The 27,521-nt window shown below is 40.7% G+C and overlaps 1 protein-coding gene across 3 annotated transcripts in view; it reads left to right on the top strand.

The window, feature by feature from the left end:
• Nucleotides 1–27,521, top strand: part of DAAM2 (dishevelled associated activator of morphogenesis 2) — a 3,932,565-nt gene that overhangs the window by 3,399,807 nt on the left and 505,237 nt on the right. For all 3 annotated transcript variants that reach the window (XM_044084849.1, XM_044084851.1, XM_044084855.1), the window contains exon 23: nt 549–680. In XM_044084849.1, the coding sequence (XP_043940784.1) occupies nt 549–680 (132 nt within the window). The remainder of the gene's footprint in view (nt 1–548; nt 681–27,521) is intronic.

Below are 27,521 nucleotides of genomic sequence, written 5' to 3'. Positions count from 1 at the left end.
TGTATAGTAATTAGGAAAAATGTGTCCATGGCACTGGACAATTCCCCTGTAAATATATTGTGCTCTAACAGTGTTTATGACAGACTGAGAGTAAAGCTGGCTTTGCACACTCTGGACCCTTTTGCCTACATGGATGGAGCACCCCTGCCTTGCATAAATACAGATGTATGTATGACCTGTTGTGAATTGTTGGGGTGACTAAAAACAAAATTTGTTCTTTGTACTGTAAAAGCGACTGATGTTAATTTGTTGTGGTAATACTATGTACCTGTATTTTGTGTTCACATTAAATTCTGATCAGGACTGAAGCAATGAAAGGGTGAGTTAAAATGTGGTAGTAACTGTTAGAAATTAACGTTACTTTCACATTTCTGCAGCTACAGTTTTAGGGTTAAAATACTTCCTCTAGTAGACATGAAGAAGTTGTATTTTTTTCATCTAGTGCATGTTGCACTTGTTTATACCCTAGATACCTCATTTCAGTTAGTTTCCCAATTTGCTTAATTATTTGCTATGTTAAGTTGTATACTTCTTTTTACTGTTTTTAGGAGTTGGAATACCAGAGAAGTCGAATTCAGGAACCAGGTGACAGATTTTTACCTGTCATGAGTGATTTTATCACAGTGGCTAGCTTCAGTTTCTGTGAACTAGAGGACCTGCTAAACGAGGGCAGAGACAAGGTATGAAGCTAACTTTGCACAAACAGCTATCACTCTGTTTTACACGGTAGGAAACTTTGCATAAATACATAGCATAGTTTCTTAGAAATTATGAAATAACAGGTAAGGTGAGAAGTGTAAACCTTGGCTCTAGATGATTTATCATTGTTGAAGTGACACGCTTACCTCATGTGCAATAATGGGGAAAAAAGGGTTATAGATGGATGAATGGAGGTAAGGTGAGAAGCTTGTAAGCTAACAAAATTCATTGTGTGCTGTACAAAATAAAAAAAAATCTTTAGTCACCCTTCTGAACTATAGAAAATTAAGGCTGACTTTTAGTGACATCATGCAGTGGAAAAAATAATTTTTTTGATTTTCACAATAATGGGCTGCAAGTTTGGGTTATACTAAGGGCTTAGGAAGAGACAGATATATAGACAGTCATTTGAGCCATTGTTGTGTGAAACATCTGAAAATGGCACTGCAAAACCAACCAGTTAACTGATCTTTTTCAGGGAGGGTAACTACAAAAATAAATCATCATAAAAACTGGGTTTACCATTTATATGTATTCTTCTTTCCCAGCCAGCCTTTTTATCACCAGTTTCCATGTCTCTGTGAAGGCCTTTGTTTTCCTGTTGCCATTGAACCATTGGTTGATGCTTGAGGCATTGATACATAGTCAGCATTGCAATGAACTGTCTTCAGTTCTTTTTGCAGCTTTCAGTGCCTTGTTTCCCACATCAAAGCTAGATTGCTTTTACCTGAACAATAACTGTTGCTTATTGAATGTTTGTTGTCTTTTCTGGATATGTTTGATGAAAACTTCAATAAGATATTGAACTGTTATTGTGCTAGATTGTGCATAGTTCTTAGGTCAGACATACAGCATGAGAGGAAGGTGCCTAAGCTTTGGTAGACTGTCTGGATGATCGGTAACCTTGGCAGGATAATTCCCAGTTGTCAGCAGTACTGCAGCAGTGATCTATTTGAACATCTGCTGTTATGATCAGTTCTCATACAACTGTAGCCTTTCTCCTAGATTTCCACAAGTGACTGCTTTCATTCATTGTTATATCTTTCAACTTATTTTAAAAGATGGCTAGCAGATAGTTTTATTGCAAACAGGAAACAAATGGTAAGGTGGTTAAAGTCAGAAATAATGATTCATCAAAGAAGGCAACAAAACATCTGGAATAAAACATAAGTCCTCCATTTCCTACTCTAGTTCTGAGGAGAGTACTAGTATTCATCTCCCAAAAGAGGAGAGTACTAGTATTCATCTCCCAAAACTTGAGGTTTTTATTCAATGTACCAAAATTCTCTTTTCTGATCGTAGGCTTGCCAGAAGGTAAGATCCTAGAAGTAGGTTTGTTGGTATTTATTTTAGCAGCTGTCTGTAAACATATCAAATCCATTTAACACAAAGGTAGACATCTGCAGTACTTAACCAAGACGCTCCCACCAAATTATGTCTTATTTAGCTACTGGCTTAATGTAGTCTTCCTTTCATTATAAGACATTTAATTATTTACTATCTTTGGTTAACCTGGTAAGTGAACTGGTCCAAGGACCCTTTTAGGCAAATACGGTGAAAAAAAACAGACATCGGAAAATAGAAGTTATTACAAGTATAACAACACAACAAATGGTAAAATATAAGTGTCATTAACAGACACCAGAATGTGAACATTGTTACAAATATAATGAAAATACTAACAGCAGAATATGAGCATCAGTAATTTACAATAGCAATATAAAGTTTAGCAATTTTATGTGTTACACCTACAGTATATTAACATTAGTACTAATGAAGTGACCCCTTGGGGATATTAGTTTCTGCAAGTCTAATGTGGAAAAAGGCATTGCATTGGAAATTCCCATAGCTTGTTATAGTGCACACTGCATGTGATCAAATGCATATTCATGTAGTGGAGGTATTAAAACAAGTAGCATTTTACTTAGATGTTGAACTTTATAAACGTGCTTGGCATAAGCTAAAGAATTGCACCTGGTCTGTGCCTTAGAATTATATGTCGTTGTATGTGGTAAATGATAGAGTATATTTCCGTACCACACAAATTATGAAGTAATATATGTTGAAATTTAGAAAGAATTATACTGAGTTATATAAAGTAAGTTAATCAAACTATGTATGTTATTTACAAATATATATTAGAATGGTTCCATTATTGTAATTCTGAGACTCATAAGTATGAGCTCTGGAATTACAAAAAAACTATTAAAATGCAGGAGAACAGTGAATACTGGAAATTGCTGTTCTCCTTTAAAGTTTATTTTTTGAAAGTGAGGAAAGCTCACTGTACCCCTTCCAGTATGGGATGCCCCCCCCCCCCATATACACACAATCTCCCAATACTACTCAGAGAGTACCCCGGGCTTGCAAGGCTACAGTGCCTTTCACACCATTAGACACCATTAGACCACAAAATGAATGTGTGAAAACCAAAGGAGGCGTTGTTTCAGTCTATATTAGAGATAAATTCACCTCCTGTCTAGTTAGACTGGACAACTCCATGGAGTTACTCCAGATCCAGGTTATGGTGGGTAAGATCCCCATTCAAGTCATAACAAGTTATAGATCCCACTCCATGGGTCACAACACCCATGAAGCCTACTTGATCAACTTGGAGATGATCCAAATTTTACTGAACACACTGGTTATGGGGGATTTCAGTTATCCCCCCATCCACTGGGAAACCTACTCTGCCCGTAACTCAGTAGCCCAAAAGTTCCTTGACTTTGTTAGTTCAAATGCCCTGGAACAAATTGTCCATACCCTAACAAGGGGAACAAACATTCTGGATCTAGTCCTCACCAACTTGTCAGAGAGATGCACTGTCACGACTGTCAGACCCTCGTTAGTTAAAACTGACCACATATCAGTCACCTTCGAGCTGACACTAGCACCAGAACTCACAAAGGGTGAAATCAGACTAAAATGCTTCACCAAGGCAAACTATACCCTCCTAGGTGAAGGTATAAATGCATTCCAAGCCCCACCCCAAGCTGGGAGTGGTAGCTATGCCAAGGCTTACACTAAAGCCCTGTACAATCATTTGCATAAGTGTATAAACTTGGCCATGCCAGAAAGAATCAAAGCCAGAGCCCCAAGTAAAAACAAGCTGCTGTGATGGACATCCAGCATCAACAAACTTTACAGTAAATACAGAAAGTTGCTGTCCAAGTAAACGAAGGCAAGGCCCCAACAATGGAAAAGCACCCTCCCCTGCCTCAACAGGCAAATAAGGCAACTTGTGAAATCCTCCAAGGGATTCTTTAATAGAAACTTAGCAAGTACAGCCAAGGATAACCATAAGGCCATTTATAGCTACGTACATAACCTAAATGGTAGGACCCAAGCATGTGCAGAACTAGTGGCCAATGGTATCACACACACTGACCCCACAGAGATAGCAAACCTGCTAGTGGATAGGTTTGGTGAAAATTTCACTCCCTTATCCCCTCCTAACTTACAACAAACCTTCCCCCAAACTAGCCCCCCCCCCATGTCTAAAGAGCAGTTCCTCAAACCTCATCCAAGGCAAAAAAAAACAGCCTGTACGGGCCCAGACGACATCCCAGGCTGTCTTCTAAACAGGCTAAAACATGAAGTAACATGACCACTAAACACCCTTTTCAATCATAGCTTAACCACAGGCTTTGTTCTTGCAGAATGGAATACAGCAACAGTTATTACCCTCCACAAAGGTGACCTAGCAATAGACCTGGGGAATTACAGACCCATAAGCTTGACCAGCCTCATCTGTAAGGCCGTGGAACATGTCATTATGGACCTCATAAATAAAAACATAAGTGACTTCCAAATCCTGTATCCTACCCAATTCGGCTTCATGAAGGGCAGATCCTGCCTTTTAAATCTGGTGGATTTCTTTGAAAATGTGATCAAGGCCATTGATGAGGGCAAATCTGTCCACACAGCATACCTTGACCTGCCAAAGGTTTTCAGCACAATCCCAAATTCAGGCATTCCAGATAAACTTAGAATGTAAACCCCTTTGTTGTAAAATCGGTTGCCAACTGGCTCTCAAACTGGACACACACTATAGAAATGGGTGACTCAACATCAGTCAGCAGACCTGTTACCAGTGGGGTGCCACAGAGGTCAGTGTTTGGTATATACTTCTCAGAAGTTCAGGTCAAAACTGAGGGGTTGTGGCTGACCAGGTTTGCAGATGACTGCAAACTAGGTGCAATGATTGAATTCTCAAATAACATTAGTGTAATCCAGGAGGGTCTCATGCAGACCAGCGACTGGTGTATTAGTCACAGTCTCAAACTGAATACAAAGAAATGCATCATCATTCCCTTCAGCTCAAACAGTGTCCCCTCACACTATCAAATCAACAACAATACCCTAAGGCTAACAATTCAACAGTGAAACAGAGCACCTCTGTGACATTGTTCAAAAGGAACCTGGATGAGTGGATGGGGCACCATAAATTCTTACCGGGGATACAGAGCCCACAACCCTCTTAGACATGGGCAGTCATCATTAAATTCAGTCTTGTGTGTTGACTAGCATTTCTATGGTATTACATTCAGATGAAATAGCTAGGCTTAAAATGACCTCCTGATCCATATCCTAGTACTCTCCTATGACCTATGATCTCCTGAGTCCTGAATCCCTCCCAGTCATATGGCTCACTATTTAGACTACTTATACTTGTAAAGCTATACAGCATATACAGCTTCACATACTAAGTATGACACATCACCCTTTTATTATAAAGAAATGTTTCTCGGACTTCCAAGATGGCTGCACAAATCAACAGCTTATTTTCAGCTCTTCCAGTGTGAAAAAAGAAACTGAGACATAAGGGCTAGTAATTCTGCCATTTTTAGTAAAATTCAGTTACTGGCTACTAAGTATACTGATTGGATGCCAGCAAAGAAGAAACTTAGAGAGTCTGAAAGAAAATCAATAAGAAAAACAATGAATGGGAAGAATCCTGCAGCTGTTCAGCAAAAAGCAGTTCATGCTCCAATATTGGTACAAGAGATTGCTTCCAGTAATTTAGAGGAAAAATAAATCAAATATGCTCAGAGCTGATTAAAATAAGTGAAAGACTGAAGGAGTATATCAACTCAAATAACAAAAGGCTGGAAAAAATGGAAGAAGCTTTGAACAGTTATTTGGATGAACTGATACAGTTGCAAAAATCAGAGGTCAAAAAGAAGAAAAGGCTGGCTGAGTATGAGATTGCTCAAGAAGAACTGTTTTTAAAAATGATAGCATTAGAGGAAAGAGCCCACAGTGAAAACCTGAAATTTTCTACTGTACCTGAGAAACTGAAAGGAATATACTGTATTTTTTAAACACCTTTATTGAATTATCACTTGTGACACAGGCAAATTTACATTTATACAAAAGTAATCAAATTCTATTAAATTAAAATTAACAAACATTATACTTCACATATATTGCTATATAACATGTAACCTAAGCAACATTACATAAATTATTCAATTCTTGCTCCTTTTTTTTAAACAAAAAACAGTTATTAAACCATTACTTACTACATAAGCAGTCTCACATTTATATAAATGAAAAGGAGCCACACCGACAAAATCTTGGTTGCAAGCATTTTACATGACAAACAATACTAACACACTCCCATTTGCAAACATTATACATCACTTATAATCTACCCAATCATTTTTAGTCAAACATTACATAGCTCATTTAAGTCCTTCTTTTAAACGTCATTCCTCCCCTGTATGTATTTTCCCACAATTCCCATTTTCATATGTAGTTTGCTCCTACCCTTTTCTAAAGCTCTCAATTCCATTTGTTTTATCTCTGTTACTATGTTCAGTTCTTTGATTTAGATTCTGATTCCCATTTTCTAGTAATTGCTTTTTTTTGGCAACTACCATTAGACATAGCAAGACCTTACCATGTCTAGGCAATTCTGATTCTGTATTGTAGCTCAGAAAAATCATCTCCATCGTCACACTAATCCACCAACCCACCACACTCCTAGTCACACCTCCAACATCTGCCATCTACCGGAAGAGGAATTCTCTGGAGTCTACTTGAGGTATAAAAATATCTATGTAAAAATTTCTAAGCAAAAATCGTAAATCTTCTAGATTTTGTTGCATATTTGGGGTACATACATATATTCTCCCATTGTTTCTTTGTGAATTACTTATCCAGTCTCTCTTTCCTAATCCTTTCTAACCTCCTCTGATTGATTCTTATAGTTATCATGCAATATTGTATATGCTTTACTAATTATTCCTTTTTTAATGGCAGCTTCTGTTCTAGATTAATAAAAACTCTACCAGTACTGGTCATTCATGTAGTATCCCCCCTATTTCTTTCTCTTTGCCTATACTCTGATATCAATCCTTGATGGGGAAGGCAGCCTCTAACCTGCATAAAAAATAAACTCTTGGCCTCTTCCCATTCTATTACCTTTTCCTCTCTAGTTATTTGCTCCCAATACCTTGGTTCCTTTGCCAGTTTTCTCCAATAAATTCCAGTCCCCTCTTGCCTATTGCCTATATCCCTAATTACAGTCATCTCTATCGGCAGTATTTCCTTTTTCAATTCTCAAGATGGCTTAGTTCTTAACCATACTTTCTGCTGCTTTATGGATATAATATTCTGTATGATTATTGTTATTCTGCTTAAAGGCCTGCATCCAAATTCACAGTCTCTACTTGTTTCTTGAGCTTTCCCCGTTTCAACATCATCCCTTTCCACTTTGAATTATAGTTTTTTTTTTTGCTCGTGCTGTGTACAAGAGCTTTAACCATGTAGCTTTGAAATACCCCTTCAAATTGGGTAATCACAATCTGCCCTGTTCTACTGGAAGAATCAGCTTGTCCCACTTGACTCTTGCTGTCTTCCCCTCATAGGTAAAGTCCTTCAGCTCTTTATCAATTGCTATCCACAACTTCTCCTCTGTGTATAAGACGAAAGGGGCTAAAAAGATTTTGACTACTTATATCTCAAAGGGGAAAGAGGATACCCCTACCTGGTTCTTCTGCTCAAGCAGAAATTTTCAAAGAGGACCCCACCCACTTTAATTTTCACCTTCAAGCCCTTATATATCCTCCTAATCAACCTTATATATTTTTTCAGGAAATGCAAATGCTTTCACTGCCCTGCTCATAAAGTCCCAGCTTACTCTGACAGATGCTTTCTCTGCATCAAGACCCACCAACAACAATGGTGTCTTCTTACCTTCTGCTTCCATCTTTTTCATCAGTTTCTGTTAATGTCAAATGTCTGCCTCCCCTCCACAAAACCACATTGCTCCTTATCTATCAATTTTGGCATTACGTTTGTCATTAGTTGGCCATTATAGACATGAACACTTTATAGTCATGATTTAGTATATGAAGCTGGGTCTAAAGGATCTTTCCCCTCTTTAGGTACTACAGCTACCACTGCTTTCTTCCAGGATGTTGGTACTTCTCCTCATCTTAAAATACTGTTAAACAAAACCTTCCAGATCTTTATCAGTCTTTTCCCTCCTAGCTTCCAAACTTCCACAGGAATACCATCTATTCCTGGGGACTTTCCTGCAGATTGGTTATATATCACAATTTTTATCTCATCTCTTCCTGTCCTAATTGTTAATAATTGAGCCTCATCTTTCTCTAACATTGATATATTAAATTCTTCCATAAACATTTCCATTTCTATCTTTACTTGATTTCCATATTTCTCTGCTTTATGCAGACTTTCATAGAATTTCCAAAATATTTCTAACACATGTACAGGATCTCGTTATCTTTCTTATTACAGGCTCCCTAAGTTCGGTGGCAGCCCTTTCTACTTTCTGTTGCCTGAGTCTTTGTGCTAAGAGTTTTTGTGCTCTACTGTTATTATCAAAAAACAGTTGCTTAGCAACAATCTTTCTAAACTTGTGCATATCATTGAGATAATCCCTTAGTTTGTGCTTACCATTCTGTAGTTGATCCTATTCTTGTTCTGTGAGATTCCCCCTATTCTTCAGTAATTTAACATTTGTCAGTCCCTCTAAATAATTCATAACTTCTTAACCATCCTTTTATTTCCGCCATATTTTAAAACTCCACCTTAATTTTATCCCACGCCCTAGCTATATTTTCAGAATAAATTTCTGTCCTCTCTAATAGATCCTGAATAATCTCGGCTACCCATTTCTTAAATTCTTCTCTTTTCAACAGATAGTTGGGAAAGTGCCAGTGTCTCATTTTTATTTCATTACCCTGTGTTTTTATTTTAGTTGTTATTGGTGCATGATCTGAAATATTTATTGGGTGCATATGAAGACCTTGAATTAAATGCACATGTTCCTGTGAAGTGTAAACTGTTTAGCCTAGCCCAGGTTTTATATGTTGGAAAACAATATGTAAATTCACTCTGAACTCCTGTTAGTGAATTCACATCTTCCATGCCAAATATTTTCATAAATTTCTTCAAAAATCTACTCTCCTTTATTATACTTTCCATTCTGGGCCCTATGGACACATATTCACTGTTGCAAATCACATTCCAGTCTCTGCCTACAAGTAATATTCCTTGCTGAAAACTGATTACTTCTCCCAGAATTGTATTAAGCTCCATTATAGCAGTTTTAGGAGGAATACAAATACATGCCAGTGTAATACTCCTCTCTTGCCAGTAGCCCTTAGCACTACAAATCAGACATTATTATCTTTTTTTATTCTCTTATATCACTATTGGAGCTCCTGTTGTAATTAATATAAATACTCCTCTCTTTTCATTTTTCCCAGGTACTCTGTTAAATAACCATCCTGAAAATCTTTCTTTATCAAATTCACATGTTCAGTTCTTTCTACGTGTGTTGCTTGTAACATAGCTATTTGCAGTTTACATTTGCACTACTCTTTCTTTTTTGTATTTATCTGTGAGACCGTTGACATTTAAAGACATTAAAGCAACACTGCATTAAAAAAGTTATTATTACCACCTTTTATATATAACAGCTTTTTTGTTAAATGTGTAGTTCCAGCTTTTGTGTTACATGCATACACTGTTTGACAGGTTGAACTTTTATATAGTTGCTTCTTGTCATATCCATTTGAGCCTATGTTACATCTTACAAAACCTTTTGTTTTATTGAAAGCCCTAAAAAAAACCTCTAGTACCCCCAACACTAACACACAAAACTGTGTACATTTTCAAATACTGAAGTTTTACCATTCTAATAGGAAAAAGGTCCCAAAGTGACACCCACACTCACTGACTTGAGTTAACTTAAAATAAAGGATGTTAAGTTGTCAATCTCGCCTTCATTCTTGCTGGATGGGTTCGGAGCCAATCCTCGGCTCCGACTCGGCCAATACTAAAGCTCGAGAGCTAATTCCACCGGCTCGAGGCTCCCCTATATCCCACAATGCTAGGCGGTAACTACCCAGATCTCGTTTGCCGCTATAGCTGACGAGGTGCGCTTTTCTACCGGCTCAGGCAGGTTAGTTCAAATTTACCTTTTGGTACTTCTAATAACCCCTTTTTAGTTTTTGATACATATCCTTTAGTTTAATTTTAAAGTTTTAGATAAATCGACCCCTGTTTGTCGAGCCCCTTTCCCTTTTTTCCCTTGTTCTAGGCCTTCGGCCCTTCCCTCACCCTAGTCCTTTATTAGATTAAGTGTTGTAAGGGCTTGTGTGTGTGTTTGTGGATTAACATTAATAATTTATTTTAATATTTTTTCTAAAGAGAGTGTCTGGAGTGTGTTTGTGTGTGTTAGGCTCTCTTTTCGTACTATGTCTAAAGACAAGGTCTCAGGCTTCAAGAAGTGTGACTCGTGCTGTCAGAAAATGTCTCTGACAGACGGTCACACTTCTTGTGTGTATTGCCTGGGGCCTTTGCACCTGCAGGACTCTTATGCTTTTTGTCATGGGTTTAGCCCTAGAGTCCTGCAGGAACGCAAGAATAAGCTTATCTTGCGGGGCTTATTAAAGCCTGAAGGCCCCCCGACTCAATCTGTGTCGGGGAAGCCTTCAAGAACTTCCAAGCAGTCGGCTTCTGCTCCTGAGTCGACTGCTGAGAAGTCTAAGTTGGCTTCGACATCGGCTCCGGCTGGAGCCGATGTTTGTAAGCCTCATACTGTTACCTCGGCTCCGGCGGGAGCCGAGGCTGATAAAACTTTGTCGGCTCTGATACCCTTATCGGAGCCACAGTCGAGAAAGAGGTCCAGATCCCCCTCTATCGGATCCGTGCACTCGGCGCCAGGATCCCCTCTTCTTTCGGAACGAAGTCACAAAACTCATTCCTCACGGTCTTCCAGATTATCAGACCATGACTTGCAAAGGGTAGTGAGTAGACTTCTCAAGTCCGAGGCACTGGCCCAAATGCTGCATAGCCCGACTCACCAGTCAGTGGCTATTCCCATTCCCCAAAACATTCCTCCTCCGATTCCTTTGAGTTCGGAGCCAAGGCTTGTCGGAGCCATGACTGTCGGTGCATCAGATCCGATACCTTCCATTTCGGCTCCGTCATCTGCTCCGATCTCCTCTTTGGAGGGATCTCAGCGCTGGGCTTCCCTCTTCGGCTCCGAGGGGGCGAGTGGCATCGGACCCTTGTCCGACCCCGCTCTCCCTCTCGGAGCTTCGGCATTGGTGAGTTCGGCTCCAACATCGGCTTTGGAGCCGTCTCTGTCGGTGCCGGTGGGGGTCCTTGTCTCTTCGGAGTGGGGGCCTCGGGCCTTGCCTGACAGGGGTGCCTTCGAGGTCATGCGGAGCGTGCTAGAACCAGGTTCTGTCCCACAGTCAGCTCCTTCAGCCCCTCCATCTACAGTGCCTGCGGTGATTTCTACTCACCCCCTTGTCTCAGACCGCAGAGAGCCAACTCCTCAAGATTTCCCATTGGGAATTTCCTCCTCTTCCGAGGCCTCTCCTGACCCTGCAGGAGATACCCCAAGGAAGAGGCAGTGCAAGAGGAAGCACATTGACTCCCCTGAGTCTATCACCTCTGACACTGACTTAGAGGAATCCGAAGGGTCCCCTCGATCCCCCTCTAGGATGTCTCCTTTGCTGACATCCTTGAGATCCTGAAACAGAGGGGGAACTGGCCAGCCCTTAACCCTTCGGAGGATGAGTCAGTGTATCTTGAGGTGTTTGGTTCTCGCCCTTCTACCTCCTGGGTGTCCCCTCCCTTTGACCCCCTTATGGAAGTGGTGGCAAGGAAGGCTTGGACGGCTCCTGACTCAGTGGAACCCACCCCGAGGAGACCATCCAAATTTATTACTGCCCCCAGAGACAAAGAGTTTTTATCCAAAGGTGTCCCTGTTGATGCCATGGTGGTGGCTGCGGCCACAAAGAAGGAGTTAGCTGATCCTTCGGTTCCTGTCCATCCTCCTAATAAGGAATCTAGGACCATGGACAGGTACGGCAAGCGGATGTTCTCATCAGCGACCTTTTCAATGCGGTCGCTGAACTACTTATGCCACTTCACTCATCTCCAAAGAGATTTACTCAAGGATATGGGTGAACTGATGAAGGATCCTACAGCTGAGGGGTTCAAAGACACAATGAACTCCCAGTTGGCAACCCTAAATTCCATCGTTAACTCCTCCATGCGGCTGGTCTCATATGCAGCAGATGGGGCGAGTAGAGCCGCAGGCACAGGCGTTGCCTTACGATGTCACGCCTGGATGCGGCTATGCAACTTTGCGGACCCTTTCAAGGCGTCCTTCACCAATTCTCCCTTTGATGGATCATCATTGTTTGGTCCACAGGTGAAGGATACATTGACCAGGTGCGAGGTAGAAGGTAAGACTCTCTCTGCTGTAGGAGTCCGTTTTTCTACCCCTTCTAGACCCTATCCCAAAGGTCAAAGGGGAGGAAAGATGTGGTTCTGCAAACAATCCCAGGGAGTCTCATCTGACGCACAAGGCCGATTCCCCTCTAGAGGCAGAGGGGGGAATAATAACAGACGCCGCCCTAGAGGCAGAGGAGGTCCGCAAAACCAGGGTAGCAGAGAAATGTTCTCTGAAAACCCTTTCAGCACCCCTGAGGGGCTGCCCGGCTGTCCACCTTCGGAGGCAGTCGGGGGAAGGTTATCACTGTATCCAAAAGCCTGGCTTTCCCTTACTCAAGACAAATGGGTACAGTCGATCATATCCGAGGGTTACAAAATTCCCTTCATTCACATCCCAACCCAACCAAAAAGATCCCTTCCAGATGTTCCACCCGGGAACAAGCAGCATTAGAAATTTCAAAGCTGCTATCAAAAAGAGCTATCCAATCAGTCCCGGCAGACCAGCAAGGATCCGGAATCTACTCCAAATTCATTTGGTACCAAAAAAACAGGGGACTGGAGACCCATACTGGATCTCAGCTACTTAAACAAGTTTGTAAAAAAAACAAAATTCCGGATGGTCACGCTACAGTCCATTCTACCCTTCTTGGGTCAGGACAATTGGATGTGCTCGATAGATCTTCAGGACGCGTACTACCACATCAAAATGAACAGACGCTCCAGGAGATATCTCCGCTTCAGGCTGGGAGCCAGTCACTACCAATTCAGGGCCCTGCCCTTTGGTCTCACTACAGCCCCCCGTGTGTTCACCAAATGCATGGCAGTGGTCACGGCTCACTTGAGACGTCAAGGATTCCAGGTGTTTCCGTATCTGGATGACTGGCTCCTTACTGCCACCACCAGACATCAGCTTCTCCTATCCAGGGACTTCACCATCCAATCTTGCCAAGCTCTAGGCATTTCGATAAATTTCGAAAAATCTGCCTTGTCGCCTTGTCAGTCTATTGTCTTTATAGGTGCCACCTTAGATACACGGAATCTTTCAGCCAGACTCACAGAGCAGAGGGTGTCAGACATTCGGAACCAAGTGTCTCTTCTCTTACAATGCGTCAAAGTCAAAGCCAGACTGGTGTTGAAGGTACTAGGACTCATGGCAGCAGCTATTCCCCTTCTCCCCTTAGCTCGTTTTCACATGAGGATCCTCCAATGGATGCTTTTTACTCAATGGTCCTTTCAACAGCTCCCCGATGTCCCATACCATATTGATAACTCAAGCATGCAAGAATCAACTGTCTTGGTGGATCACATCACCTCAACTTCTCCGAGGAAGACCCTTCACTCTCCCCCCCCAGTTGCCACGTTGACAACAGATGCCTCCCTGATTGGGTGGGGGGGGCATTATCAGGGCAGGACAGTCCAGGGCACGTGGCAACCTTTCGAGTGCCACTTGCACATAAACGTCTTAGAGATGAGAGCAGTGCTTTTAGCGTTGCAAGCCCTTCACGACTCTCTTCCCACTGGGACTATTGCAATTCAAACGGACAACATGTCCGTAGTGTGGTACATCAACAAACAAGGCGGAACCAGATCATACCCTTTATGTCGAGAGGCACTCAGACTTTGGCAATGGGTGATCTCTTCTCAGCGTTTTCTGATAGCAATGCATATTCCCGGGAAATCCAACGTTATTGCAGACAAATTGAGCAGAGCAATTCTCATGCCACACGAGTGGTCTCTAAAGAAATCAGCTCTAGAAGAAGTATTCCTAAGATGGGGCCAGCCTTGCTGCGATCTTTTTGCCACTCCCCAAAACAGCAAGTGTCACGACTTCTTCACTCTCTTCCCGTTACCAGGCCATCCCACCAGAGACGCTCTAGTCCACGATTGGCCCCGGGAGTTCCGTATCCCTTTCCCCCCTTTCCACTGATATCTCAACTAATTCAGAAAGCCATCGCCTTGAGAGTGACAATGATCCTCATTGCCCCTTACTGGCCTCGACAGATATGGTTTCCCTTTCTTCATCGTTACCTTTTGGAGAAGCCTTGGCATCTGGACCCAGTACCAGATCTGATAACCCACCAATCGGGTCAGCTGCACCAATCTCTGTCTTCTCTAAACCTCACAGCATGGTTTCTCCGATTCCAACCTTAGCCAGGCTTCCCTCAATATCTTGCTCTGTCCGAGATATCTTGATAGCCTCTCATAAATCTTCTACCCGGAAGATTTATAGTAGCAAATGGAAACGCTTTTCCTTTTGGGCATCATCGAAAAACATAGATCCCTTTACTGCACCTATCCAGTCTATTTTAGACTTTCTAGCAGAACTCTTTCATTTAGGATCTTCTGAATCAACCATTAGAGTTCAACTGGCTGCCATATCAAATTTTCATGTTGGTGTTTCAGAGTCTAGCATCATGGCTCACAAACTCTGTAAAGCCTTTTTAAGGGGTGTATTTCTTCTTAAACCTCCAATCAAAGATCCCCCGCCTCAATGGGATTTGAACTTGGTTCTGGCATCCTTAATTCTTCCCCCCTTCGAGCCGGCGGCTTCATGTTCTCTGAAACTGCTTTCTTGGAAGACACTTTTTCTGGTAGCTATAACTTCAGTGAGAAGAGTATCCGAACTCCATGCTCTGTGCAGTCATCCTGCTTACTTAGTTTTTCACAAAGATAGGGTATCCCTCCGTACTAATCCATCCTTTTTGCCTAAAATTTCGTCTCAAACAAATCTAAACCAAATTATTGATCTTCCTGCCTTTTTCCCTAACTATTCAAACAGGTCGGAACAAAAGCTACATTTTTTGGATGTTCATCGCCAACTTAGATATTACTTAGACAGGACTAAACAATTCAGGAAATCTAATCAGTTGTTTCTGTCATATGCGGAAGGCAAATTGGGCCTTCCAGTTACTAAAGTATCCCTCTCTAGATGGCTCACCTCTATAATTACCTTCATCTATGAGATCAGACGTCAAAAACTACCCTCAAGACCTAGAGCTCATTCAACTAGGGCATTAGCTACATCCGTAGCTTTTCAGGATAGGCTGCCGATAGATTCAATTTGTGCAGCAGCCACCTGGGCTACTCCTCATACATTCATTTCACATTACAAATTGGACATGGTTTCCAGAAGTCGTGCCAGTTTTGGTTCCACTGTTCTCAAGAGTCTGTTCCGATAGGCCACCCGGGATAAGGTGCTAGGACGGTCCCATCCAGCAAGAATGAAGGCGAGATTGACAACTTAACATTAAGAAGTTATGTACCTACCATAACGTTCCATGTTAGTTGTCTTCTTCTCGCCTTCTTTCTTGCATCCCACCCTCCTTCCCCCAAGCCTGGACAGACTGTCTGGAATTCTTTTTGTGTTTTTCTTCCGAAAGTTGTCATTCCCACACGTTCTTCCACCTCTCCTATCCTTACTGAGGTCTGCCTTTCCTATACGACAGATTGTTTTTGAGGTGGGTTTCCCTACTTTGTTCCATGGAGACTAGGATTGCTTGGTATGGCTATCAAACGAGATCTGAGTAGTTACCGCCTAGCATTGTGGGATATAGGGGAGCCTCGAGCCGGTGGAATTAGCTCTCGAGCTTTAGTATTGGCCGAGTCGGAGCCAAGGATCGGCTCCGAACCCATCCAGCAAGAAAGAAGGCGAGAAGAAGACAACTAACATGGAACGTTATGGTAGGTACATAACTTCTTATTATGCATGCTAAGATGCATGGTGTAGCCTGTGCTTCTAAGTGCTAATTTTGTCTTTTCTTTGTAGCTCTCCCAGCTGGGAAACCACTGAATGATTTCAGATAACATTATGTTCTAGCCAACATCTCCGTTTTTTTTTCCTTCAGCCAGTCACTCTCCACTAGCCTATAGCCAGTTTCTCTTTATTAGATTGTTTTCATGGAGGCATGAGAAACAAACAATATCTCTTTATCAGATTGTTTCCATGGAGACATGAGGGACAGATGCAGAATTGCTACTAAGCATACATTCATTTACTAGAATAAAGCCTCATAATATTCAATATTCTTTTTCATTTACTTGTTTTTTCTTAAAACTTATTGCTAAATCAAGATAAGGCCCTTTATCCAATCATTACCCCATGCAAGAATTAGAAAAAGCACAATAATTTTTCTTTTGTCATGCTCTTTTAACCAGGATTTTTTTTTACATTGCGGTGCCTACATTTCTTAAAACTGAACAAAAAGAAAGAGAAAAGGGAGAAAGAAAGGAAAAAGAGAACAGCAGCATCTATTTACAATCCCCATTACAATTAAAATAACTGAGAAAACTTTACTTTATAGCATGCAAAGAAAACCATACACTACAAAAAGTGCTAAGAAAAATAAAATATTTACTTACAGTTAACTTTCTCCCTTCTCTTCCCCTCATGAAAGCGTTTTTGAACATTAATGACATGAAGTAGGGCATATGCTTTAGTCTCTGCCAGAAGTACAACACATTCTGAAAAAGTTCAATATTTCCAGATTTTCTTTTTCTGTCATATTTTACACATATAAATATTGCACTGTAATCCTACAGTATGTTACTGGTTTTATTACTGTTCATCTCCATCTCCCAGATCCTGTCACTGCTTCATTTCCAAAGTGTTTTCAATTCTTCTAGCCATCTCCCATGCTCCCTTCCTTCATTCCAACATTTTCTATTGAAACACTGGAAAAAGTTTCACAGGTGGTCTTTATTACAAGAAAAACAAGAAGCAGAATCTCTTTCTGTTTCACAGGTCACTTTTTGTTGGACATACTTTTGTATTTCCTCCTTAGCATGTACTTTATCAAAAAATCATTACTTTGGAGACAACTGGGTACAGCAGTTTGAATGTCATACCTGCATCTCCACATACCCTGAATAGTGGAATAAATTTGCTTCTTTTCTGCCTGGTGTACAATGAGTAATTATTCTCCAGAAACATTCTGCTGTCTCCCACTTTTAGTACTTTGTCCTTCTGCCACAGTTTTGTCAAAATCAATTCCTTCTGCTGGTAGGATTACATCTTTACTATTAAAGGTCTAGGTTGCTTTCTCATAGCCAGGTTTGGATCATGCACACGATGTGCCCTTTCAACTAACAACTCCTACTGTGGAATACCAGTACAGTTGCTTATTTATGCTTTCATAAAATTAATGCAGTCTGTTCCTTCCAGCTTCTGTGGTGTAGCTGAAAAAAATCTCAGATTTTTCCCTATGTGCTCTGTCCTCTAATTGTATTATTTTTTGAAATGTCTCTTCCTGAGTAGTTTCATATTAATCCAGCCTTTTCTTCATTTTGACCTCTGAGTTTTGCAGCTTTTTCACCTCATCTGAATGTTTGTTTAAAGGTTCTTCCATTTTTTTCCAGCCTTTTGTTGTTTGTGTTGATATACTCCATCAGTGTTTCATTTATTTTAACCAGGTCTGTGTGCAATTGTGTTATATCTTCCTATAGGTTCCTAGAATTCATGTTTGGAAGTTGCATTGCTTTTTGCTGAACAACTGCAGAACTTCCTCCAGTTAGTGTTTCTTACTTTTTGTAGCTGATTTTTTCCAGGTCCTCCATATTTCTTTCTTTCCTGGCTTCCAGGCAATACACTTACTTGCCAGTTACTGACATTTACCCTTAAACAGAAGTCTGCTGGCCTTCTCTGTTGAGTTTCTGTTTTCACACCGAGAGATCTAGAATTAAACTGTTACACAGTGTGCAGCCATCCTTCTTGGAAGTATCTAAAGTGTAGTGATTTTATGAAAGCATGAATAAGCAACTGGATGGGTATTCCACAGCAGGATTTATGTTAATAGAAAAGGCACACTATATGTATATTCCAAACCTGGCCATGCAAAAGCAACCAAGATCCGTATTAGAAAAGATTGAGTCATACCAGCAGAACGAGTTGATCCTAACAAACTTTGGAAGATGGGCAAAGTATTAAAATTTGAGGTAGAGTATTTTTGGAAAATGACTGTTCAGTGTACACCAGACAGAAAAGAACCCTTTTATCCCAGAAATCAGGAGATGTCAAGAGGCAGGTATGAGATTCAGCTGCTATATCCAGCTGTCTTCAGAATATTTTTCTCTTGGAGCATCAAATATTTTTTTATGCAGAATAGGCTGAGGAGGAAATTATATCCAATAAAAAGTGAGCCATCAAACAAAAGGGCACACACTACTTCTCATTCTTCTAGTAATAAAGTTCATATAGAGACTTTTCCAGTGTAAGATTTTGTAGTGTTTAAAGAAAAATGCATGAGAGACAGAAAATAAACACAAAAGTTGATTTGAATCAGAGTGTGGGGTTGAGAGATGGAGATGAACATGGAAAAAAAAACAGCAACACTGAAATTAGTGAGTAAATGTGAGGCTATAAAGCATCAATCACATTTTGTGAAATATGGCTTTACAAGAAAAAGTAGCTGAGAAAGACTGGAAATTTGTTGACAGTGTGTGTGGGGACTGAATAGGTTCATAGGTTCATAGGTTCATAGGTTTATACTAGGCTATCTGCCCTAAGGCATTTATAAGCGTAGCCCAAATTATTGTGGCTTACGCCACCCCTTATATGAAAAAATACTGTGCCCATTAGTTTGTTGTGCCTCTGTCCAGCAGTGACACAGAGATGATTCCTGGGGTAAACCTACGATCTCCCATCCACAGGTCTAGATTTCTCTTGAACAGAGTCAGCGAGGTGCTCTGCCTCACATGGACCGGGATTTTATTCCACAGCATAGGAGTCTCTGAGTGATAAATCTATCCCTCCAGCACGTCCTATTTATATCCGTGCTAAGGTTTAAGTCGCTTGCTCTAGTGGTTTTGGTGGATTTGGATTTTTGAGGTGGAGCATGTCCATTAATTCCGGGTTGGACATGGCCTTGTATGTCAGGCACATGTCACCTCTGAGCAGACGGTATGCGACTGAATAGAGCTGGAGTTTCTTCAATCTGGCAGCATATGACAGATTTTGGAGTCCCTTTATCCTTTTGGTGAGGAACTTTTGGGGTCTCTCCAATTGCTGCAGATGTCGGGTGAGATACATCCCGAATGGGGCATTGTACTCGATCATTGGTCTGATAAGTGAAGAGTACAGGGAACAATGACCTCACTAGATCTGGATGTGAATCCCTTCATGATCAGGTGGGCAATGTAGAAGGTCTTTCTAACCACTTTAGCAATGTGAGTGTCAAAAGAAAGGCCACTGTCAACCTGGGTCCCCAGGTCCCTGATAACCTCTTCTGTGCTTAGTGGATTGCCACCTATATGGTAGCTTGGGGTTACCTTGTTTTTCCCAAGGGTATGACTATACATTTTTGGCGTTTAACTTCAGGCCATGGCTCTGGCACCAGCTATCTGTTTCCGTGAGTCCCTTCTGAAGGATATCCGTGTCCGATGCACTTTCCACTATGGCGCCCAGTTTGCAGTCGCCTGCAAACTTTGTCAGCCAAAGTCCTCCCATGTTGGCCTGTACTTCTGAGAAGTAGATGCCAAACAATAGGGGCCAAGGACCGAGCCCTGTGGGACACCACTTGTGACCGCTTGGAGTCTGACACAGCCAGCAACTCTAACCCTGTGGGTTCTGTCCTTAAGCCAGTTTGCAACCCATCTTGTGACATATGGGTTTACATTTAAGCTGGTAAGTTTTTCTACAATACCCGAGTGGGGTATTGTGTCGAAGCCTTTGCAAGGTCAAGGTAGGCTGTATGGACTGCCTTTCCTCATCAATGGCCTTGGTGACTGTTTCAAGAAGTCAACCAAGTTCAAAAGGCATGATCTTCCCTTGACAAAGCCAAACTGGGTCGGGTCCAATGTCTGCAAGTCCCCTATATCTTTGTTTATGAGCTCCATTATGATCCTCTCCATAGCTTTGCAGACTAGACTTGTTAAGCTTATGGGGCGGTAATTACCAGGGTCCGTGAGAGGCACCGCCTTTGTGGAGTGGGACCACAGTTGCCGTACGCCACTCCTTGGGCACGTATCCTGTGGTAAGGCTAAGATTAAACAGCTGCCTTATGTGCGGGTTTAATTCCTCATTTAGCTCGTGTAGCACACAGCCGGGGACACCATCGCGTCCCATTGATGCTGTGTTTTTAGCTTTAGAGAGAGCAGCTTTCACCTGCGCATTTGAGATGTCCGGGAGGCTACACTCGGCTGGGATAGTTATCTCTCCTTTAGGGGGGGGGGGGGAGGGGGGTGAAGTTTGCACTGAACCTGTCTGCCAGTATGTTGGCAATGTCTGTGGGTTCAGTGATTCTCTTGTATCATTTTGGACTAATTCTGAGCATATCTGGGAGTTTCCACCCAGGTTCCTAACGTAGCTGAAAAAGGCCTTATGATTGTCCTTTGAATCCATGGCAATTTTTCTCTCAAAATTGGCCTTAGTTGATTTTATGAGTGCTTGTATTTTTTTACTAATAATGATCAGGGGTGACTTCCCTTTTATGGATTTTGTTCTATCATGTAATAGCTTTCTCCTCTTATTGTAAAGTTTGTTAATGGCTGGGGTCCACCAGACTGGACGATTGCCCTTTGTGGAAAGAGTCTTGGTTTTATTTGAGATTGCCTGATCCATGCAGGCCTGGAGCTGTTCATAGAAGGCATTTGTAAGGGCTTGCTAAGCTTGGGTTGTGGTTTCCTCTGGCTCAGGGGCCTTGAAGGATACCACACCAGTCTTGAGTAGTGTGAAGTTTGCTTTAGAGAAGTTCTTCACTATGGTCTTTTGCTTGGGGTGGGGGGATGTGGATTTCCAGTGAGATTAGTTTATGATCAGATCTCACCAATGAGGGATATACTTCCGTGTGGAGCATTTTGTCCCCATGTTTGTGACAATGAGATCTAGTATATTTTCTCCTCTCGTGGGAACAGTGACTAGCTGTTCCATGGCATTTGAATTTATGAACTCCAGGAACCGTTGGGCTAGAAAGTTAGGGCTTGAGTAATGTTCCCAGTCTATATTCGGGTAGTTGAAGTCACCCAATATGATGGTGTTTGGAGATACATTTATACCCTCCAGTGTCTTCAGGAAGGCTGTGTGGGGTTCTTGAGTTTGAGAGGGTGGCCTGTAGCATGCTACAATTTGTAGAGCAGTTTTGCCTATGGTTAGTTGCACCTGGATGGTTTCCGAAGCTTCGTGCGTTGCCACCAACCTGGAGGTGTGAGTATCCTTTATGAATATGGATACACCCCCTCCTTTTGTGGTATGGTCCGGGTTTTGGGGCCGGAACGCATGATATGAGGTAAAACCTAATAGTGCCGGGGTGCTCTCAGGAGCCTTGAACCAGGTTTCAGTTACAGCACAGACATCGATGTTCTCCATACTGAGAAGGGCCTCGAGTGCGTGCATTTTGAGATTTAGACTTCTGGCATTGAGCAGCATTACCCTCAGTTTCTTCCCATTTTTGTTTTCTAGGGTGGTAGGTTTAGAATTTGAGCCTTGCCTAAAAAAGGCACTATGGGGGTGGCAAGAGCCTTAGCCAATATCCGGAATCCCAGGGGTGACAGGTGCAAGCCGTCCCTTGCGAAGCAGCGTGGCTTGTCAAGCATGTCATCCCAGGCAGACAGACACTGGAATTAATGTTTGGAAAGACACTAAAATGAAAAAAAGTACATTTAAGTAAAAAAATGTTCTTCATGATATTTGTTTAAAACAGTTTACTATCAAAATCTCGCAACTGACTAGTGCGAGTGTTCTTCGTATATACAACCCAAAATGTCATATAATCCAATAACCAATCGTTAACATAACCAAAAGTGGTATTTAAGGAAAGTTTTCAACTCAGGAATATTGACTTTACCAGAAATACCTTTACCTCCAGTTATGTAATACAGACATTTTGCAGGGGGCAAGTCCCCCTGCACCCTCCATGTGGGGGGCTATGTGCTCCACACCCACTGCTACTTATATATACAAACTCCGAGATCGCACTACAGTGAAGGAAAGGGTAAATTTCCTGATCTCCATTCAAAAAATGAATCCACAAGAGTGAATGCACACTAGCTTTCACTCTTCTGGATTCAAACATTTAAAAAGCGAACTTAAGACATCATGGACAAGTTCCTTTCAACCTTCCAAGTTCGACTAACTAATTTCCCACATTTTGATGGCAAACCGTTTAAAACATTTCATGATATAAATTGGCATGCTGTACAGTAAAGCATATTTTAGTGATTGTATGTGATATAGATACTAAAGTAAACAAGTACTATTTTACTTTTAAGAAATGTAGGCATTACATTGGAAAAATAGAAAAAAAGGCTGTAGGGGTGGGGGATGGGGTATAAAAGTGTACAGATTGTAGTATATGTAAAGCCGGGATGTTTTCTCTTACTTTTGCATAGGTGGACGTCTGGATTAAGATTCTTGCTTTAATCTTATAACAAGTTTTTTGTGTAAACATGTCAGATTTAAAAACAAGAGCACACTTTGAATGCAATGAAAAGTTTGTCTTTGCCAAATAAATGTTCATTGTGTGTTGAGAAGTTTTCAGCTGATGGTAGCTGTATGTTCTGTTCTTATGTTTCCATGGAGACAAGCAGATTACAGGTGCAGGCAATACATCTCAAGAATTCTAGGCATTGTTTCGTGAGGGAATTGTAAAAATAAAAGGTAGAAGAACACACAGCTTAGTAAAAAAATACAGTTTGAAATTCTTGGACGTGATTAAGAGATAACAGCTTTCCTGGTACCTGAATGCTTCAGTGCATTTACTAGAACAGTACATAATTTACTTTTATTTAAAAATAGCCAGTGCATTTTTTCGTAAGCCTAAAAATTAATGTTTTCTGAAAGCATACAAATTGTTTTTCACATCTGAGAGAGGAATAAATATAAAACAAGAACCGACAGTAATAAGTATAAGTAGGAGCACAGACTGTAACATGCTTCTTAGCATGTATAACCTTAAGTTTAGGTTAGGTAGTGCCTCTAGTAAAGCAGTCAATTTAGGAAAATTGTTCTCTGGAGGGTTAAACTTCATTATTTGAAAATGTACATAGTTTTGTATGTTTGTTTTAAATTAATGGGAGTGTTTAAGGGTGTATTTATTTATTTTTCTGCCTGTTTTCATTATAATAAAAAGTTTTCTAAAATGTGACCTATGTTCAAATGGAGATGACAAGAAACAACTGTATAAAAGATCAACTTGCCAAACATTAGTGATTGCATGTAATACAACAGATGGAAATAGATGTTTAAGAAAGCTGTCATATGTAGTAAGTGGGAATAATAACTTCTTATCATAATGGCTACACGATCCATATTATTTTGGAATTTTAATGGCCTCAGAAGTATAAGCAAAAGGGTAAGAGTACCGAATTATGTTAAGAAATGCAGAGTGCAAATAGCAGTGCGGCAGGAGACACATTTGGAAAGAAGTGAGCATGTAAATTTGATAAAGAAAGGATTTCAGGGTTAATATTCAGCAGACCATCAGAGACAAAGGAAATGGGGAGTACTTATACTAATTGCTAGATGAGCTTTGATAGTGATATAAGAAAGAAAAAAAATAATAATGGTAGACTGGTGTTAGTAAGGGACTGTTGGCAATGGAGGAGGTTTATGCTGGCATGTATAAAACTGGTATTATGGGAGAAATAATCAGCTTTCAGCAGGAAATATTTATTTCTACTATCACTATCAGGGCTCATCTAGCAATTGGGGAACTTTTTCCTTTTTCTAAACTAATGTCAGAGAAAGTTAACAACTGCCTTCATTGTGGTAAACAAATTCCACATTGGGATTTTCATACCCTCTGTGTTGCTTGTTTAGGCCCTTCACATGATGTCACATGAACTTGATTTGCAGTTGTGAGGATGCATCTGTGGCACATAGAAGGGAAATTTAACAAAAGAGGGTAGATGTTTGAAGAACTTTATGAAAATATTTGGAATGGAAGACGTAAATAGAGTAGTAGGAACTTGGAGAGATTCTATATAATATTCCCCAAGGTGCAATTACTGGCTAGACTAGACAGAAATTAGATTTCACAGGAACATATGCATTTAATTGAAAGCTGCGACACACATCCAATTACTGTTTCAGATCATGCACCAATAACAAGTAAGATAAAATGCAGGGTAATGAACTAAAAATGAAACACTGCTACTTTTCCACCTACCTGTTAAAAAGAGATTCATTTAAGGAATGGGTAGTGTAAATTTTTCAAGAGTTGTTAGGGAAGACAGAAATTTCTTCAGAAGTTATAGCTAGGGAGTTTAAAATAGGATAGAAATAAAAACAAAAGCAATCTGGTTTAGAAGTAACAACGAGTATTTAGAGGGTTGACAAATGCAGAATAAGGGGAATCTCACAGAACAAAAAGAGACACAACTGCAGATTGCTAAAGAGAAAATAAAAGAGTATCTGGATAATATGCATGAGATTAGTAAGACTGTTCTTAAGCAACTGTTCTGATAATAACTCCAGAGCACAAAAACTTTTAGCACAATGACTTAGGCAATAGAAAGTAGAAAGGGTTTTTGCCAAACTTAGGGAGTCTCTAACAAGAAAAAAAAACAGATATCCTGTAGCAGTGTTAGATATATTTTGGAAATTTTGTAAACATTTGTGTAAATCAGAGAAAGGTGGAAATCAAGAAAGAGCACAAATGGAAATATTTATGAAAGACTTAAGTATGCCAAGGTTAGAGTTAGATGAGGCTCAACAATTAACAGTTAAGATAGGAGAAGATAAGATAAAAATGGTGACATACAATCAATCTGCAGGAAAGTCTCCATGAATAGATGGTATTCCTGTGGAAATTTGAAAGCTTGGAGGGAAGAAAGTGATAAACATCTGGAAAGTTTTGTGACAGTGATTGAAGAGGAGGGAAAGCACCAACATCCTGGAAGAAAGCTATGGTGGCTGTAATACCTAAAGATGGCAAAGACCCATCAGCCCAGACTTCATATAGACCCATTTCAATTTTAAACCATAATTATAAAGTGCTTATGCCTGTAATAGCTAAAAGAATGGCAAAACTGTTGAAAAAATGATATATATGGATCAGTGTGGATTTATGGAGGAGAGGCAAACATTTGCCAGCATTAAAAGAACAGTGATGATCCAGAGGGAAGCAGAATATAAGAAAATACCACCATTGTTGGTGAGTCTTGATGCATAGAAATTATTCAACATAATAAGCTGGGATTTCATGAGTAGGGCAATGGAAGCTTTTGCATTCCCTGATGCAATAATAAGGTTAATTAGGAGGATATATGAGGGATCAGAGGGCAATACCCATATTTATTGGGACACAAAACAATGAGATATTTAGGAGTATGGATTAAAAAGGATTATGTTATGACAGCTAAGGATATGTGGGAAGAGACTACACAAAAGGTAATACAAAAACGGAGAAGCTGGAAGCTCTTGTATATGAATATGGATAGCAAGATACAAGAAGTGAAAATGTTTTTAGTCCCTTTCGTTTTATATACAGGTCAGGCATTTTTCATCAATGGGGGGTGATGTTGTGGAGAAACAATTTATCTTGGGTCAAGTGGGTTAATTTGATCCTTCCAGCATAAGAAGATGGTTTAGAATTGCCTGATTTGAGTAGATACTTTAGAACTACGTGGATAAGGACTGTATACATAGCATAAGCATAAGCATAAAGATATAATTCACAGTGGAAAGGGATGATGATGAACCAAAAGGGAAATTCAAGAAATAAGGACAGAGTGGGATTTTGGATACAGATCCTTAAGCAGAATAATAACAGCCATAAACAATGTTATATTTCATAAAAAAGCAAAAAGTATTACCTGAACTAAGCCAACACAAGAATGAAGAAAGGAGATTTTGCTGATACGGATGACTGCAGTTAGGGATATAGAGAACAGGCAAGAGGGGATGGAATTTACTGGAAAAAAATGGCAAATGAATCAAGGAATTGGGAGGAAGTAACTTGAGAGGGAAAGGTAATTGAATGGAAAGAGGCCAAGAAGACATTTGGACTGCAGGCTAGAGACTGCCTTCCCTGCCATGGATTGATATCAGAGTATAGGCAAAGATAAAGAAGACAGGGAAGCCCTGAGTGAAAGACCTGCTGTGGTAGAGTTTTTAATTGAATCTAGAAAAGAAGTTGTTTAAAAAAAGTATAGTTAGTAGAGCATATAAAATATTGCATGATAATTATAGGAGTCGATCAGAGGAGTTTAGAAAGGTTTGGACAGACTGGATAAGCAATTCACAAGGAAACAATGAGAGGACATATTTATGGCTCCCAAATGTGCAACAAATTATAGAAGATTTAGGGTTTTTGCTTGAAAGTGTTTGCATAGGTTTTTTTATACCCCAAGCAGACTCCAAAGAATTTTCCTCTTTTAGATGCTAAAGTTGGAGGTGTGATGGTGAAGAAATAGGTAACTGGGAACATATGTTTTGGGAGTATAATGAGATGTTCTTCGTGGTTTACTGTTGCAGTCCTGACTTGTGAGATTTTCTGCAGTGGAAGCCCTTGGCCAGCCCGACTACCAGAGTATAAGTCTTCCCTCCTCCTGTGACCGGTGGATACACTTGACTGACGTCACTACGCTATGGTGTAAGTGGAGTCTGCCTTTGTCATTGCCACAGTTCTTTCTTGCCATCGGAGCCTGAAGCTGTACGTGTGTCGGTCAGTCCAGGACAGAGTAAAAACTTCTAAAGTTAAGTACCCCATTGGGAAACTTTTTCCTTTTTCTAAGCTAATGTCAGAGAAAGTTAACAACTGCCTCCATTACATTAAACAAATTCCACACCAAGATTTTCATACCCTCTGTGTTGTGTTGCTTGTTTAGGCCCTTCACATGATGTCCCAAATTGTTGTTAATGTGCCTGATTTAACTCCAGAAATATTAGGAATAGGGCAGACATTTTAACAAGATTTCTTAGCGAGTCCCTGAATCTCCGTGTGGGATGGTGTCCGTTCCGCTTCCTGATGTTGATCTGACTAACCGCAAATGGCCTAGCTTAGGCTTTCTGAACCCAACCATTCACCATCAGATAGCCCACCATGACTGGTTATCACGGAAGTCGGTGAGGCCTCTTCGTAGCCCCCTCCCACAATCAAGGTAATGGATAAGGCAATGGATGAGACCCTTTTGAAGGCCATTATGACGTCGGAACC

This window comes from Protopterus annectens, chromosome 1.part1, assembly GCF_019279795.1.
Source record: "Protopterus annectens isolate FY-2018-M chromosome 1.part1, PAN1.0, whole genome shotgun sequence".
NCBI classification, from domain to species: Eukaryota; Metazoa; Chordata; order Ceratodontiformes; family Protopteridae; genus Protopterus; species Protopterus annectens.
Note: the sequence above shows the minus strand (reverse complement) of the source record. Positions and strands in the feature narration are given on the sequence as shown.